This window comes from Vipera ursinii, assembly GCF_947247035.1.
Source record: "Vipera ursinii genome assembly, chromosome: 1".
In the NCBI taxonomy this organism is placed as follows: domain Eukaryota; kingdom Metazoa; phylum Chordata; class Lepidosauria; order Squamata; family Viperidae; genus Vipera; species Vipera ursinii.
In genome coordinates this window covers 103922132-103937793 of record NC_139512.1, presented here as the reverse complement: position 1 = coordinate 103937793, position 15662 = coordinate 103922132, and the positions used below count along the sequence as shown (strand labels likewise).

At 38.4% G+C, this 15662-nt stretch overlaps 1 protein-coding gene across 1 annotated transcript in view; it reads right to left on the bottom strand.

The window, feature by feature from the left end:
* PTPRJ (protein tyrosine phosphatase receptor type J) overlaps window positions 1–15662 on the bottom strand; it is a gene marked incomplete at its 3' end in the record, with an annotated part of 142580 nt that overhangs the window by 47920 nt on the left and 78998 nt on the right. The window contains exons 5-8 of the mRNA XM_083358716.1: window positions 13317–13589; window positions 6628–6888; window positions 5772–6032; window positions 227–484 (exon numbers count right to left, since the gene is read on the bottom strand). Coding sequence (XP_083214842.1) covers window positions 227–484; window positions 5772–6032; window positions 6628–6888; window positions 13317–13589 — 1053 coding nt within the window. The remainder of the gene's footprint in view (window positions 1–226; window positions 485–5771; window positions 6033–6627; window positions 6889–13316; window positions 13590–15662) is intronic.

Genomic DNA, 15662 nt, shown 5'->3' with positions numbered 1-15662 from the left:
TTTTTACCCTTTGTTGTGTATTGCTATTTTTTTATTACTGAGTTTAAGATTCTTAAACTCTTCCCCATCTAGAGTGGGTTTTGTTACACTGAATAAAATAAATAAAACCTTCAAACCAGTTTTCAGATGTACCCAGCACAAAGATTTCCCTCCATGTACAAAACGTTTATTCTGTGCTAAGAGCAATTTGCACATCTTTATAGTATGTACATCTCTAGAGACTTACTTGTACAATGATCTATCTCCTTGGGTATTCCTTCAGTCTTGTTATCTGCTGCTATGGAATATATGCGGAATTGATACGTAGTACCAGGATTTAGCTCTGAAATTTCAGTGCTAGTAGTTGGGGATATTTTATCAGATTTTTCACCGAAGAGTATCCTATAAGAGTATGTAGAAGCAGCTGCATCAGGACTTTTCCATGATATGTTGACCACAGTTGTACTGACATCATCAACTCTGATGTCGTCGACTGGACTAGGTTCTGTAAAGGAAAAAAAAGTATTTGAATACACACATACATATAAATACACCTTGGACAGTGACGTCATTTTTGTCGATATCATCATCTTATTTATTATTCATTAAACCATATACCTTAATCATAACCAATTCAATTTTTCATTCTGTACTTACAGCAAGTCCGCTTCATCTGCCAGGTAAAAGGAATGGATTATTAAAGTAGTAGTCTAGAACAGAATTCCCCAACCTTTCCATGTTGGCAGTCCGGGGGGAGGGGGGAAAAGGGATGGTTTTGTGGGAGGGGCAGATGCGTGCGTGCACAAGCACCCACTGCTTGCACCAGTGAAGCCGAGAGCACTTGTGATGCTCACGCAAGTAATGTGCCAAGCGCTCACACGAGCGAAGTGACGAGTGCCTATGCAAGTGAGGTATTGATTACTCGTGTGAGTGGGGCCCCAAATGCCTGTGACGCTTGCATGAGTGGGGCTCTGCCAGCCAGCTACTCACGTGGACCAGTTGCGAATAGGCCACAGACCAGTAATGGGCTGCAACCCACAGGTTGGGGATCCATGGTCTAGAACAGGGGTAGGCAACCTCGGCTCTTTTATGACTCATGGACTTCAACTCCCAGAATTCCTGAGGAATTCTGGGAGTTGAAGTCCATGAGTCATAAAAGAGCCGAGGTTGCCTACCCCTGGTCTAGAACACAAGGTGCTTAACTTATCCCCCCAGAAACGGTAATCAGACCCACTCTTAAATTAAATTTAAAAAATAATTTAAAATGAAGATCAAGATTCTTTCAAAATGTCAGAATTCTCACATAATATCTCATGTAATAAGACTGAAATTAATGCCTGAAGGAAAAAAATATGAGGTTTTGGTATTCTGGAGGGAAAGTTACTGAAAAACCACAAAAGGTGGCAAGATGGGAGTGGTGATCCAAGTCATTCATTATGTGAGGAAACCTGAAAAACCTCTATTATTATATTACAGAATGAAAACAAAAACTAAGATAACCTCCTTCCCAAATGCCCTGGAAACAACTCTTTTCTGAGTGCCTCAGAGATCTTTGTTAGGGAATAGCTGTAATAAATTCCCAGCTTTTCTTACTGGAGCGGGAGACAACTGCCACTAATCATGCACAAGATTTATCTTAGAAAGGATGGCCGAGACTCAGTTTTTCTGTTGGATATCCACCAGCATTAAGAAAGCAAAATTAAACTTCCAGTATTATTTGACACACATTTCTGAGACATGTATCAACACTTTTTTTCCCTCTATCATTTTTTTTCTTACAGCACAAGGAATCAAGGGAACGCTTCAAAAGGATAACCTCACTAAATTAGACAAGGTATTCTAGAATTCTGAGTAGAAAATTCCGAGCACTTCTGAGATTCATGGCTTCAAGAAATGGAAGTAGCTCATGACAAAAAAAAAATTGGGAGTTTGAGATCAAATTCTGGTGATTTCATAGATGGATTGCTACAGTTTCTAAGGGTTTCAGTCAAATCTACAAGCATGGAATCTACTATCCAAAGACTAAACAGATTCTGCTCAGCTACCAAGCTCAGCCAGGGTTAGAGAAGTACTGCCTCTTGTGAGATTTATAGCAAAATCATGGGGTAGAGAAAAACACTGATTTGAAGATATTTCAATATTTTTGACTACTTGAAGCACGGGTTCAGTTTTATGGGAAATGTAGCTTTGGAGCATCCATGCACCATATATGATGTGATAATGCCTTGGTGGAGCAGTGGGCTAATGCCTCCTTAAGTAACACCAGCTGCCTGCAATTAGTGCAGGTTCGCATCCCACCAGGCTCAAGGTTGACTCAGCCTTCCATCCTTCCGAGGTAGGTAAAATGAGGACCCAGATTGTTGGGGGCAATTAAGCTGACTTTGTAATAATGCCGCTTGGGGTGTGTGTGAAAGCCCTAATAAGCAGGCATATACATAGAATGAAGGCTACTGCTAAGCTTGTAAGCCGCCCTGAGTCTTCGGAGAAGGGTGGGATATAAATGGAATAAAAATAAAAATAAAAAATAAATAAATAATAATTTACTTGCAAAGGTTGTTCAACCTAAAAGAAATAGTCAATCAAAGCTTTAGTAAAGGCACTGTCATCAGTAAAGTTAAAGATTTCATGGAATGTTATTGAGCAGTAGACATGAGCTATCTCTTTCTTCCCTACACGTTTCCAGCTCTCAAGATCCAACCAGTGACCTGGGAAGAGTTAAAGTAACTAGCATTTGTGTTTAAAATATGTTTTCTGACAGTTAGAACAATTAACCAGTGGAACAACCTGCCTCCAGAAGCTGTGAATGGTCCAACATTGGAAGTCTTTAAGAAGAGACTGGACAGCCATTTGTCTGAAATGGTATTAGGGTTTCATGCCTGAGCAGGGGATTGGACTAGATGACCTCCAAGGTCTCTTCCAACTTCTTCATCATCATCGTTGTGGTTATTATTATTAACATCATCACCATCACCATATTATTATTAGCTAAACAGCTTCAAATGTAATTGTTTCAACATGAAAGCAGACTTGTATAAAACGGATTTGTTACTGGCAACAGATCTACCTTGATTGCCTTCTGGGAAATGTGGTTTAATTCCTGTCTCTTTTGTTTTGGGAAAGCACTTTCACCACATTCATACTCATCGACTCTGGGAAGCAGTAAGATTAATTTTATTTGTCAAAGCTGCTTACGACCAGAAGACAGGGGCTTTCCAAATTATTTCTTCTTCAGGCTATTACCTACATGATTACTAGACTGATTACTGGTTCATTATTCACAACGCTTTGTAAGACAGTCATGTTGTGACAATGAAATGCACTAATAAATAGAAGGTGTCTGGCTCAAGATTTCCAATAACCATTTTCTTAAATTCTGATGGGGATGTAGGAGGTGACCAGGTTGAGCCTGAGGGTGGGCTCAAATGCGTCATCAGTTTAGAGTCATTCTGCTCCCACAAGAGACCTAAGTCGAGCCCTCTTTGAATCCCATTAACTCCTATCTAATATCAATTTGTCTTGATCATTAGTAGATGTGATACTTGTGTATATAGCATAAAATAGAGCTGTGGTGACAGAGTGATTAGAATGCAGTATTGCAAGCTAATTCTGCCAACTGCCAGAAGTTCGATTCTGATTGACTCAAGGTAGACTCAACCTTCCATCTTTCCAAGGTTGGCAAAATGAGGACCCAGATTGTTAGGGGAAATATGATGACTCTGTAAATCACTTAAGAGAGAGTTGTAAAGCACTATGAAGTGGTATATAAGTCTAAGTGCTACTGTTATGGAATAAACTTGAGGTACTTTGAACTAAAATCCTGTTCTGGGTTATTTGTGCCTGACAGGTACAAACATTTGTTTTTTGTTTATTTTATTTTTTTATAAATAGAATACTTCACGGAGACGTATTATCACCAACAAACTAAGCTAATTTTTGTGCTGGAAAAAAGAAGTCAGAAATATGATTGATTTCATCTGGAAAGCACAAATGAAAAATAAATTTCAACTTTAGAGCAAAAAATATTTTTTAGGCTTTAGCTGTTGAAATTTTTCTACAAATATCAAAGTCAATAACATTCAATCTTGTTTTCCTTGAAAACATAATGGGAATGTAAAGAATACTCTTTGGGCATTATATTAGCACACTTATATCACTTAATTTAATTATTTTATTTACTTATTTACTTATATAAACTGTTTTCTGAGAGATTAAAGGGTAGATTTGTACTTTCATTACATTTGTACTGACATAGGTATAGATATAACTATGTGGGTTTTCAAACAACATATATAGGAATACACAGAACAAAAATAAATATACAGGAAAAAGAGGCATGGAATTCTATGCACAATACACTCCGTTATCCCAGCCAATTATGCCTTGATTTATTTGCAATGAACAAAAAGATCAAAAAGGACATTTCTTTGGGACTATCAGAATATTTTTCCCTTATGTTCTAAGACAAATAATATCTGAAGTATATATCTGTGTATGTGAACAAGGAGAATCACTTGGGAAAACAGTAATAAAATTAAAGATTCTCAGTCATAGTCGAATCTGTTAATAGAAGAAAAAAAAATATAAATGAAAAAAATGTAAACACATAGTTAGATATGGCTCAGAAGAATTTGAAACAGCCATAAGGCCTACCAAGAAATGAGGGAGAGAAAGTGATTGTAGCAGAAAAATTCTTACCAAACATAATTAAGTTCTCTAAATAGAGCATATATCTGGAAAATACATGTATAAACCAAATACAGGTAGTCCTCGACTTACAACAGTTCATCTAGTGACCATTCAAAGTTACAACAGCAATGAAAAAACTGACATGACCATTTTTCAGTTACGACCTTTGTAGCATCCCCATGGTCATGTGATCAAAATTCAGATGCTTGGCAACTGGTTCATATTTATGGCCGTTGCTGTGTCCTAAGGTCATGTGATCCCCTTTTGTGACCTTCTGAGAAGCATAATCAATAGGGAAGCCAGATTCATTTAACAACTGGGTTATTATCAACTGCACTGATTCACTTAACAACTGTGGCAAGAAAGTTTGTTAAAATGGGACAAAACTCACTTAAAAAATATCTTGCTTAACAGCAAAAATTTTGGGCTCCATTGTGGTCGTAAGTTGAGGACTACCTGTAGTAGTGCTTTTGAAAAATACAAAGAGTCACATTTGTACAGTTTTCCAAATAAATGCTCTATTTTAGATGCATTATCTCTTATTCATTTATCTGTTTGGGCATTTGTGCTTCTTTAATTCCAATATGGAGGGCCAACTTTTTCCAATTTCAATAGATTTAGAAATATAATGTGACAATGTGATACACATTGTTTTGTACACTTTTAAAAACTGAGGATACCAGTGAAATCTGTGCATTAGTACACTATTGTTCTCTTGCACTAGGCTCCATAATGGCAGAATTTGCCACTTTAATTGGCCCCCGACCTTCACGCCTTCCGGCGTGATCTAAAAACTTATCTATTCGAACAAGCCGGTCTGGCCTGATGGGTTTGGGTTTTAACATTATTTTAACTATCCTACAACATTGGGCAGAATCATTCAACTTTAAATCTTGTAACCTGTATTCTTATTTTTATTGCCCTGTACACCGCCCTGAGTCCTTCAGGAGAAGGGCGGTATATAAATCAAATAAATAAATAAATAAATAAATAAATAAATAAATAAATAAATTACAAATAAATTACAAATCAAGTTTATACATTATTCTAGGACCAATCAGAAGTCAAGGTATACCTGTACCATCACATCATTTAAATGCACTTACTTGTATAAACACTTGTATCTGTTGGCTCTCCTTTATTACCATCAATTGCTGCATATATTTTAAACTTGTATAATGTTCCTGGTTCCAAGCCATCAATTTTCACATACGGAATATTAGAAGTTGTATTGTTAGAATAACGAGTTCCACTGATATATATTTGATAAGTATAATTAGATGCTTTTGTATCATTATTTTTCCATTTTATATCCAGAGTTGTAGTGGTGACATTTTCAAATTCAATATCATACACTGGACTGGGTCCTGTTTAAGAGAAAAACGGCCTTTTCATTATTCAGTATAAAGCATACTAGACAGACATGGGTTGAATGATATTCTTAGTGGTTTCAATAGATGCATAAAAGTTGAATAAATATCTGCAGGAATTTTGCTCAATTAAATTTAAAAATATCTTGCTTAACAACAAAAATTTTGGGCTCCATTGTGGTCGTAAGTTGAGGACTACCTGTAGTAGTGCTTTTGAAAAATACAAAGAGTCACATTTGTACAGTTTTCCAAATAAATGCTCTATTTTAGATGCATTATCTCTTATTCATTTATCTCTTTGGGCATTTGTGCTTCTTTAATTCCAATATGGAGGGCCAACTTTTTCCAATTTCAATAGATTTAGAAATATAATGTGACAATGTGATACACATTGTTTTGTACACTTTTAAAAACTGAGGATACCAGTGAAATCTGTGCTTTAGTACACTATTGTTCTCTTGCACTAGGCTCCATAATGGCAGGATTTGCCACTTTAATTTCAAATAAATTACAAATCAAGTTTATACATTATTCTAGGACCAATCAGAAGTCAAGGTTTACCTGTACCATCACATCATTTAAATGCACTTACTTGTATAAACACTTGCATCTGTTGGCTCTCCTTTATTACCATCAATTTCTGCATATATTTTAAACTTGTATAATGTTCCTGGTTCCAAGCCATCAATTTTTACATATGGAATATTAGAAGTTGTATTGTTGGAATAACCAGTTCCACTGATATATATTTGATAAGTATAATTAGATGCTTTTGTATCATTATTTTTCCATTTTATATCCAGAGTTGTGGTGGTGACATTTTCAAATTCAATATCATACACTGGACTGGGTCCTGTTTAAGAGAAAAACGGCCTTTTTGTTATTCAGTATAAAGCATACTCCCCTTCATGGATTACTGCCTTGTCGTGGCGAAGGGGCTTGCGTAATTCAATGAAGCTATGAGCTATGCCGTGCAGGGCCACCCAAGACGGACAGGTCATAGCAGAGAGTTCTGACAAAACGTGATCCACTGGAGAAGGAAATGGCAACCCACTCCAGTATCTTTGCCATGAAAACCCTATGGACAGTACCAAAAGGCAAAACGATATGACGCTGGAAGATGAGCCCCTCAGGTCGGAAGGCGTCCAGTATGCTACTGGGGAAGAGCAGAGGGCTAGTACTAGTAGCGCCAGAAAGAATGAAGCGACTGGGCCAAAGCCGAAAGGACGCTCAGCTGTGGATGTGTCTGGTGGTGAAAGGAAAGTCCAATGCTGTAAAGATTTTTTCTCCATAGGAACCTGGAATGTAAGATCCATGAATCAAGGAAAACTGGACGTGGTCAAACAAGAGATGACAAGACTGAACATTGACATCTTAGGTATCAGCGAACTAAAATGGACAGGAATGGGTGAATTTAATTCAGATGACCATCAGGTATACTATTGTGGGCAAGAATCCTTCAGAAGAAATGGAGTAGCCTTCATAGTCAATAAAAGAGTAGGAAAAGCAATACTGGGATACAATCCTCAAAATGACAGAATGATCTCAGTTCGAATCCAAGGCAAACCATTCAATATCACAGTAGTCCAGGTCTATGCCCCAACCACCAGTGCTGAAGAGGATGAAATTGACCAGTTCTATGAAGCACTACAGCACCTTATAGAACTAACACCAAAAAATGATGTTCTTATCATCATGGGGGATTGGAATGCTAAAGTAGGAAGCCAAAAGATAACTGGAATAACAGGCAAGTTTGGCCTTGGAGTGCAAAATGAAGCAGGGCACAGGCTGATAGAATTCTGTCAAGAGAATACGATGGTCATAGCAAACACTCTTTTTCAACAACCCAAGAGACGGCTCTACACATGGACATCACCAGATGGTCAACACAGAAATCAGATTGACTATATGCTCTGCAGCCAAAGATGGAGAAGCTCTATACAGTCAGTAAAAACAAGACCAGGAGCTGACTGTGGCTCAGACCATGAGCTTCTCCTTGCAAAGTTTAGGCTTAAACTGAAGAAAGTAGGGAAAAGCACTAGGCCACTCAGGTATGAATTAAATCATATCCCTGTTGAATATACAGTAGAGGTGACAAATAGATTTAAGGAATTAGATCTGATAGACAGAGTGCCTGAAGAACTATGGACAGAGGTTCGCGACATTGTACAAGAGGTAGCAACCAAAACCATCCCAAAGAAAAAGAAATGCAAGAAAGCAAAATGGCTGTCTGAGGAAGCTTTGCAAATAGCTGAGGAAAGGAGGGAAGCGAAAGGCAAGGGAGAAAAAGAAAGATACGCCCAATTGAATGCAGAATTCCAGAGAATAGCTAGAAGAGATAAGAATGCCTTCTTAAATGAACAGTGCAAAGAAATAGAAGAAAACAATAGAATAGGGAGGACCAGAGATCTTTTCAAGAAAATTGGAGAAATGAAGGGAACGTTTAATGCAAAAATGGGCATGATAAAGGACCAAAATGGCAGGGACCTAACAGAGGCAGAAGAGATTAAGAAGAGGTGGCAAAATTACACAGAAGAACTATACAAGAATGAGCTTAACGTCCCTGATAATCACAATGAGGTGGTCACTGACCTCGAGCCAGACATCCTAGAATGTGAAGTGAAGTGGGCCTTAGAAAAGCTGAGCAACAACAAAGCTAGTGGAAGTGACAGTATTCCAGCTGAGCTATTCAAAATCTTAAAAGACAATGCAGTAAAAGTGCTACACTCAATTTGCCAGCAAATTTGGAAAACTCAACAATGGCCACAGGATTGGAAAAGATCAGTTTACATTCCAATTCCAAAGAAAGGCAGTGCCAAAGAATGTTCAAACTATCGCACCATTGCACTCATTTCTCATGCTAGTAAAGTCATGCTTAAAATCCTACAAGCTAGACTTCAGCAGTATGTGGATCGAGAACTACCAGAAGTACAGGCAGGATTTCGAAGAGGCAGAGGAACTAGAGATCAAATTGCCAACATACGCTGGATCATGGAGAAAGCTAGGGAGTTCCAGAAAAACATCTACTTCTGCTTCATTGACTATGCTAAAGCCTTTGATTGTGTGGATCATAACAAACTGTGGCAAGTTCTTAAAGAGATGGGAGTACCAGACCATCTTATTTGTCTCTTGAGAAACCTATATGCGGGTCAAGAAGCAACAGTGAGAACTGGACACGGAACCACTGATTGGTTCAAAATTGGGAAAGGAGTCCGGCAAGGCTGTATACTGTCGCCCTGCCTATTTAACTTATATGCAGAGCACATCATGAGAAAGGCAGGGCTAGATGAATCAAAAGTTGGAATTAAGATTGCCGGAAGAAATATCAACAACCTGAGATACGCAGATGATACCACTCTAATGGCAGAAAGTGAAGAAGAACTAAAGAGCCTCTTGTTGCGGGTGAAGAAGGAGAGTGCAAAACTTGGGTTGAAACTTAACATTAAGAAAACCAAGATCATGGCATCTGGCCCTCTCAATTCCTGGCAAATAGACGGGGAAGAAATGGAAGTAGTGACAGATTTTATTTTTCTGGGCTCCAAGATCACTGCAGATGGGGACTGTAGCCAAGAAATCAAAAGACGCTTGCTCCTGGGGAGGAAAGCCATGGCAAATCTAGACAGCACACTAAAAAGCAGAGACATCACCCTGTCAACAAAAGTGCGTATAGTCAAGGCTATGGTCTTCCCAGTTGCAATGTATGGCAGTGAAAGTTGGACCATAAGAAAGGCTGAGCGCCAAAGAATTGAGGCCTTTGAACTGTGGTGCTGGAGAAGACTCCTGCGAGTCCCTTGGACTGCAAGGCGATCAAACCGGTCAGTCCTAGAGGAGATCAATCCTGACTGCTCTTTAGAAGGCCAGATCCTGAAGCTAAAACTCAAGTACTTTGGCCACCTAATGAGAAGGAAGGACTCCCTGGAGAAGAGCCTAATGCTGGGGAAGATCGAGGGCAATAGAAGAAGGGGACGACAGAGAATGAGGTGGCTGGATGGAGTCACTGAAGCAGTAGGCGTGAGCTTAAATGGACTCCAGAAGATGGTAGAGGACAGGAAGGCCTGGAGGAATGTTGTCCATAGGGTCGTGATGGGTCGGACACGACTTCGCAGCTAACAACAACAAATAAAGCATACTAGACAGACATGGGTTGAATGATATTCTTAATGGTTTCAATAGATGCATAAAAGTTGAATAAATATCTGCAGGAATTTTACTCAATTAAATTTAAACTAGTTAAGCGTTTGGGTGAACTTAACCAGTGGCTGATAGGAAAGTGAGGGGGAAAGGATGAGGCTTGTACAGAGTAAATGTGGACATTCTATTTTCATCCAGCCTTCTCAGCAATACATTAACATCAAAATAAATCCATTATCATGCATTTTTTCTCCAATTAGGTCTTCAGCAAAATGCAAACCACTTTATTTTTATATCTTAAAAAAAGTGTATTGCTGAAAGTTGCAAACAGAGGAAACTACATTTTTAGCTTACAGCCTTTTTTGATTATTTTACTCTGGAGTAACATTCAAGTATCAGGGAAATCCTGCATAAAAAAAATCACAAAACATTCAAAACACAATACAATTCACTTCCAGTCCATACAATCCTCATTTTACAAAATTCACAACAGCAAACCAGCAGGCTGGCCACTGAATTGCAGTACATTAAATTTCCAGCGCTGTGAAGGGAGATATCGCAACACCAAGTCTCCTTCATAATTAGTCCTTAAAATCTGTTTAGCAGGTAGCTTGATTATGCCGTAAACTTCATCAATCAATACAAACCGATCAAATTTGAGAATGTTTTCCAAGAAAAAGGGTAGAATGCAAATAATGTCAAGTTGCTATTTTCTCTGCTATTGTAACGTGGAAATTGTATCACTTAGATCAGGGGTAGGCAACCTTGGCTCTTTTATGACTCGTGGACTTCAACTCCCAGAATTCCTGAGCCAACTGGCTCAGGAATTCTGGGAGTTGAAGTCCACGAGTCATAAAAGAGCCAAGGTTGCCTACCCCTGACTTAGATGGAGCAAAGTTTACCCCAAAGCAGCGCACATGCAGCTAGATATGTTCAGACCTAATTGCACAAGTTTGGGGAGGCTGGGAGGTCTGACGCAGGCTAGATGCACATTGGGGAAAACAGGGGAAGGCCTGGAAGCCCAGTGGAGGCCATATGTGAGTGAAAGAATACATACTGGAGCAATTTGCTGCCTTCCCTGCCAGCTTCCCCACTGACCTCGCTTGCACGAAGCCAGCAGGGAGGATTGCAAATGGCAGTCACATAACATGGCTTCCTGCAACATCATAATTGCTAATTGGCACACTGAGCACACAGACTGTGGTCATTTGACCATAAAGGGGTGCTGTGATGGCCAAAACTTTTAAGGACTAAATATGTGTTTATTTTTTCAGTACCATCCTAACTTTGACCCAACAATGCTTTTTCCAAAAGGTAACTGGACTTTTTAGGTTATTTTTTTTTTAAAAATCATTTCTCAACCAAGAAACGTCTTGTCAATGCTGCATACACTGACATGTTTTTGCACTGACAATATAAGAGGCAGCCTTTTGCTTTAACTGTTGGGTTTTGAATCACTAAAACACAGGAGAAATGCAACCCGGATGTTTTGACAAGATAAGGGAGCAGCTTCAGAAGGGAACTGAAACTTCTTTGTGTGTTGAATTAATTGGTAAATGTGATTCATGATGTGTAAATAAGGGAGGGAAATTATGTATGATGTGGGGGTCAAGGGGAGGGGAATTCAGATTCTGGCATCCATCCATGAGTGCCGATGCTTCGTTTCATTATTATAGACTTTTTAGATAAAACAATGCCTGAATGTTGTTTGAACTGTCTCATTAATCGGAACCATGACACTTCTTCAGAACATTCAGTTGCCTTTTGAAAAAGCACCTTTGAGACAATCATGACCTGGATGATTTGAGAATCTCTGTAGACATCATAACTTTGAACAGCCACTGAATGAAGGGAACGAAGGCTGAGGACTGTCTGTACATGATAGCTTCTTTTGCTTAACGCTGTATCATAAATACTCCTGTTCAGCTTTACTCCTAGAGTGCACATGCAAATAGTCACACTTCATGGCACATTTTACACAATCACATTATTGAAAGAACTGAATGGGATCCTAGAGAGTTCAGGCACAACCACCTGTGTTGTAGTTCCATGTCCCTGGCTTGTGAAAGCTTCCCCTGGAGGTGACTTGTACGTGGGTTCTGGCAGTGGTTAATGCTTCTTTTTGGGAGATGATGGTGCCCCAGTCTTTTATGGAGGCAATGGTCCACTGTTTCCTCAAGAGGTCATTGCTAGACCCCCATCCTATTGGATAATTTTTGTCCTATCTCCAACTGTCCTTTTCGGGGGAAGGTTGTTGAGAAGATGGTTCTTGGATGAAACAGATTATCTTGCCATCTTTGGTATTGGATGGGGTTGCACTACCCCAGATGGACCCAGTGAGTAATCTGGGAGTTCTTCTGGACTCATAACTCCTGCTCATAGATCAGATGGAAGTGTCATGCCACAAAGGCCTTCATGCAGCTGTTGGTTGAGTGTCAATTATCCCTTTCCTGGATCAACAAGCCCAGCTCATACTCACTCATGCCCTAGTTCCCTTCTATCTTGACTACTACAATGCTATTTACATGTGGCTGATGCCTTTTGAGAAATATCCAGAAGCTTAAATTGGTTCAGAATACGGTGAGCCACATGATTTTGTGCACATCTAAATTTGCACATAGGACACCTGTTCTGAGAACTGCGTTGCTTGCCAATTTGCTTCTAGTTTTAATTCAAGGTGCTTTAAAGGCCTACATAGCCATATATACATTAGATCTCCTAATTCAGAAAGTTGCAAAAGCTGATTACATGACTCTGGGACACTGCAACCGTCATAAATATAAACCACTTGCCCAGTGTCTGAATTTTGATTAGGTGACCCTGAGGATGCTACAGTGGCAGGAAGTGTGAAAAACATAATAAATCACTTTTTTCAGTGCCATTGTATCTCTGAATCATCACTAAATGAACTGTTGTAAATCAAGGAATATCGGTACTTATACTTTTCTATGTATAGTATGCTGGAAAGAGTTTTCCAATTTTCCAGCATACTATGGTATCCTTTTTTGTTCAACTCTTTTATCAGAAATGTATGTTTTTTACCGATGTAGTGCACATGGAGAAATGAAATCACACCTCATTGCATATTTTATATAAATATTTTATGTAATAATGAAATATATATCACATGTCTTAATTTACCACACTTACTTGTATCAAATTTTCTTCCTTCTGGATCCCCTTCGGTTGGATTACCATCAGCCATTACCATTGCATATATTTTAAACTTGTATGACGTTCCAGGTTCCAAGTCAGAAATTGATACATAGGTGGTAGTAGAAGTTATATTATCAGAACGACCAGGTCCATCAATATATATTCGATAAGTGTAATTTGATGAATTTGTATCATTATTTTTCCATGTTAAATCCAGGGATGTATTAGTGATATTTTCAGCTTTAATATCATAAACAGGACTGGGCTCTATTAACGAGAAAAAGACATTTAGATTAGTGAACATGAAAATACATTGTAAAATAGATGCACACAGGCTGTATGGTATTCCTCGTGGTTTAAATAGGTGCACAGCTATTGCATAAAAATATCTGCACAAGTTTTAAGTCACTTTTTAATTGAAACTAGTTAAGGGTTTAGGTGAATGTAATCAGTACCAATGTGAGGAGGAAAAAAAAGGTGTTTTTTTTCTATAGGAGTGAAGTTTCTATAGGAGTGAAATGTAGACATTCCAGTGGTTAAGTCCCCAGGCTAAAAACCAGGAGACTGTGAGTTCTAGTCTTGCCTTAAAGCCAGCTGGTTGACTTTGGACCAGCCACATTCTCACAAATCAACCCACCTTACAGGGTTGTTTTTGTGGGGAAAATAATAGGAAGGTGTAATAGGTATGTTTGCCAGCTTGAATTATTTATAAAAATAATAAATGTGGGATATAAATAATAAATATAAACAAATGAAATGAAATGAATATTAGCATAAAAGTATGTCTACTTCATGCGTTTTTCTCTCATCAAGACCTTAAGCAAAATGCAAAGCATTCTCTCTTCCTATCTTAAAAAATGTATTACTCAAAACTGTACCCCAAGAAAGTTAGATTTTTGGTTTAAATTATGTAAAATTTATATTTAAAGAGTTGATGATACAGAAAGTAAGATAATTTTGCATTAAATATTTAGACAAATAGCCCTTTAGTAATTTATATTAAGATGGCCTTTTGTTAGGGAAAATGCATATAAAACCTCTATAACTTCAAACTTTTCAACCTAAAATATAAAACAATAGTTTGGAATAAAGTTGAATTAACATGCATTGAAAAATCAACCAGATATGAGCCAATCTCTATATTTTCAATGATTCAATGCTTATTCTGTATCCCTGCAGAGACTGTGACTTTTTAGAAGGTCTTTTGCAAGTGATATCACAACAAGATGCCGAACAAAGATTTTTTTTCTCTTTACGTTAATCTCCAGGTGTAGAATGCCACCAATAGAGAATCATATTTGTTTAAATCTTCTGGGCAAAAAAGAGAAATTTTTATTTCCCCAGGCTTTTTATTCTTAACTTTTAAGATAATGCAAATTTAGAGGAAGACCTGAGGTGTTAATTTATTCTTTGTCCTTTCAGTTTAAGTCTCAACAATTTATTTATTCTCTTATATAATACGTTGGTGCCAAAATCTTTATTGGGTCGCCTAATTATAGTGTAAAATTAATAAGTTAATACAAATAGACCAAATCTCAGAATAGTTCACAAGAAAAACAATGGGTTGCAAATATTGTCAAATTGCTACTTACTCCACTATGGTAATATGCAAATAATATCCTTTAGATGTAGCGCAAAATACAGGTAGTCCTCGACTTAAAAACAATTGAGCCCAAAATTTATATTGCTAAGTGAAACATTTGTTAAGTGAGCTTTACCTCATTTTATGACCTTTCTTGCCACAGCTGTTAGGTGAATCACTGTAGTTGTTAAGTTAGTAACACAGTTGTTAAGTGAATCTGGCTTCCCCATTGATTTTGCTTGTCAGAAGGTTGCAAAAACTGATCACATGACTCTGGGACACTGCAATCGTCATAAATATGAGTCAGTTGCCCAGTGTCTAAATTTTGATCATGTGACCCTGGGAATGCTACAATGGCAGTAACTGTGAAAAACATCACAAGTCATTTTTTTTCAGTGCCGTTGTAACTCTGAATCATCACTAAATGAACTGTTGTAAATCAAGGAATATCAGTACTTATACTTTTCTATGTATAGTATGCTGAAAAGAGTTTTCCAGCATACTATACATCAGGGGTGTCAAACTCAATTTCACTGAGGGCCGCATCAGCATTGCGGTTGCCCTCAGGGGGCTGGGTGGGTGTGGCCAAGGTGGGTGTGGCCTATTGGGTGGGCGTGGCTAGTGCGTATGGCCTACTGGGTGGGCGTGGCCAGCTCGACATTGTTTGCATCAAGGGTGCCTATGGGGGCCTGGGCAGGAGTGGGACAGATCTGAGGGTCTCTGGGCCAGGGCCAAGGCAGTGGGGGCCGTTCCCTCAC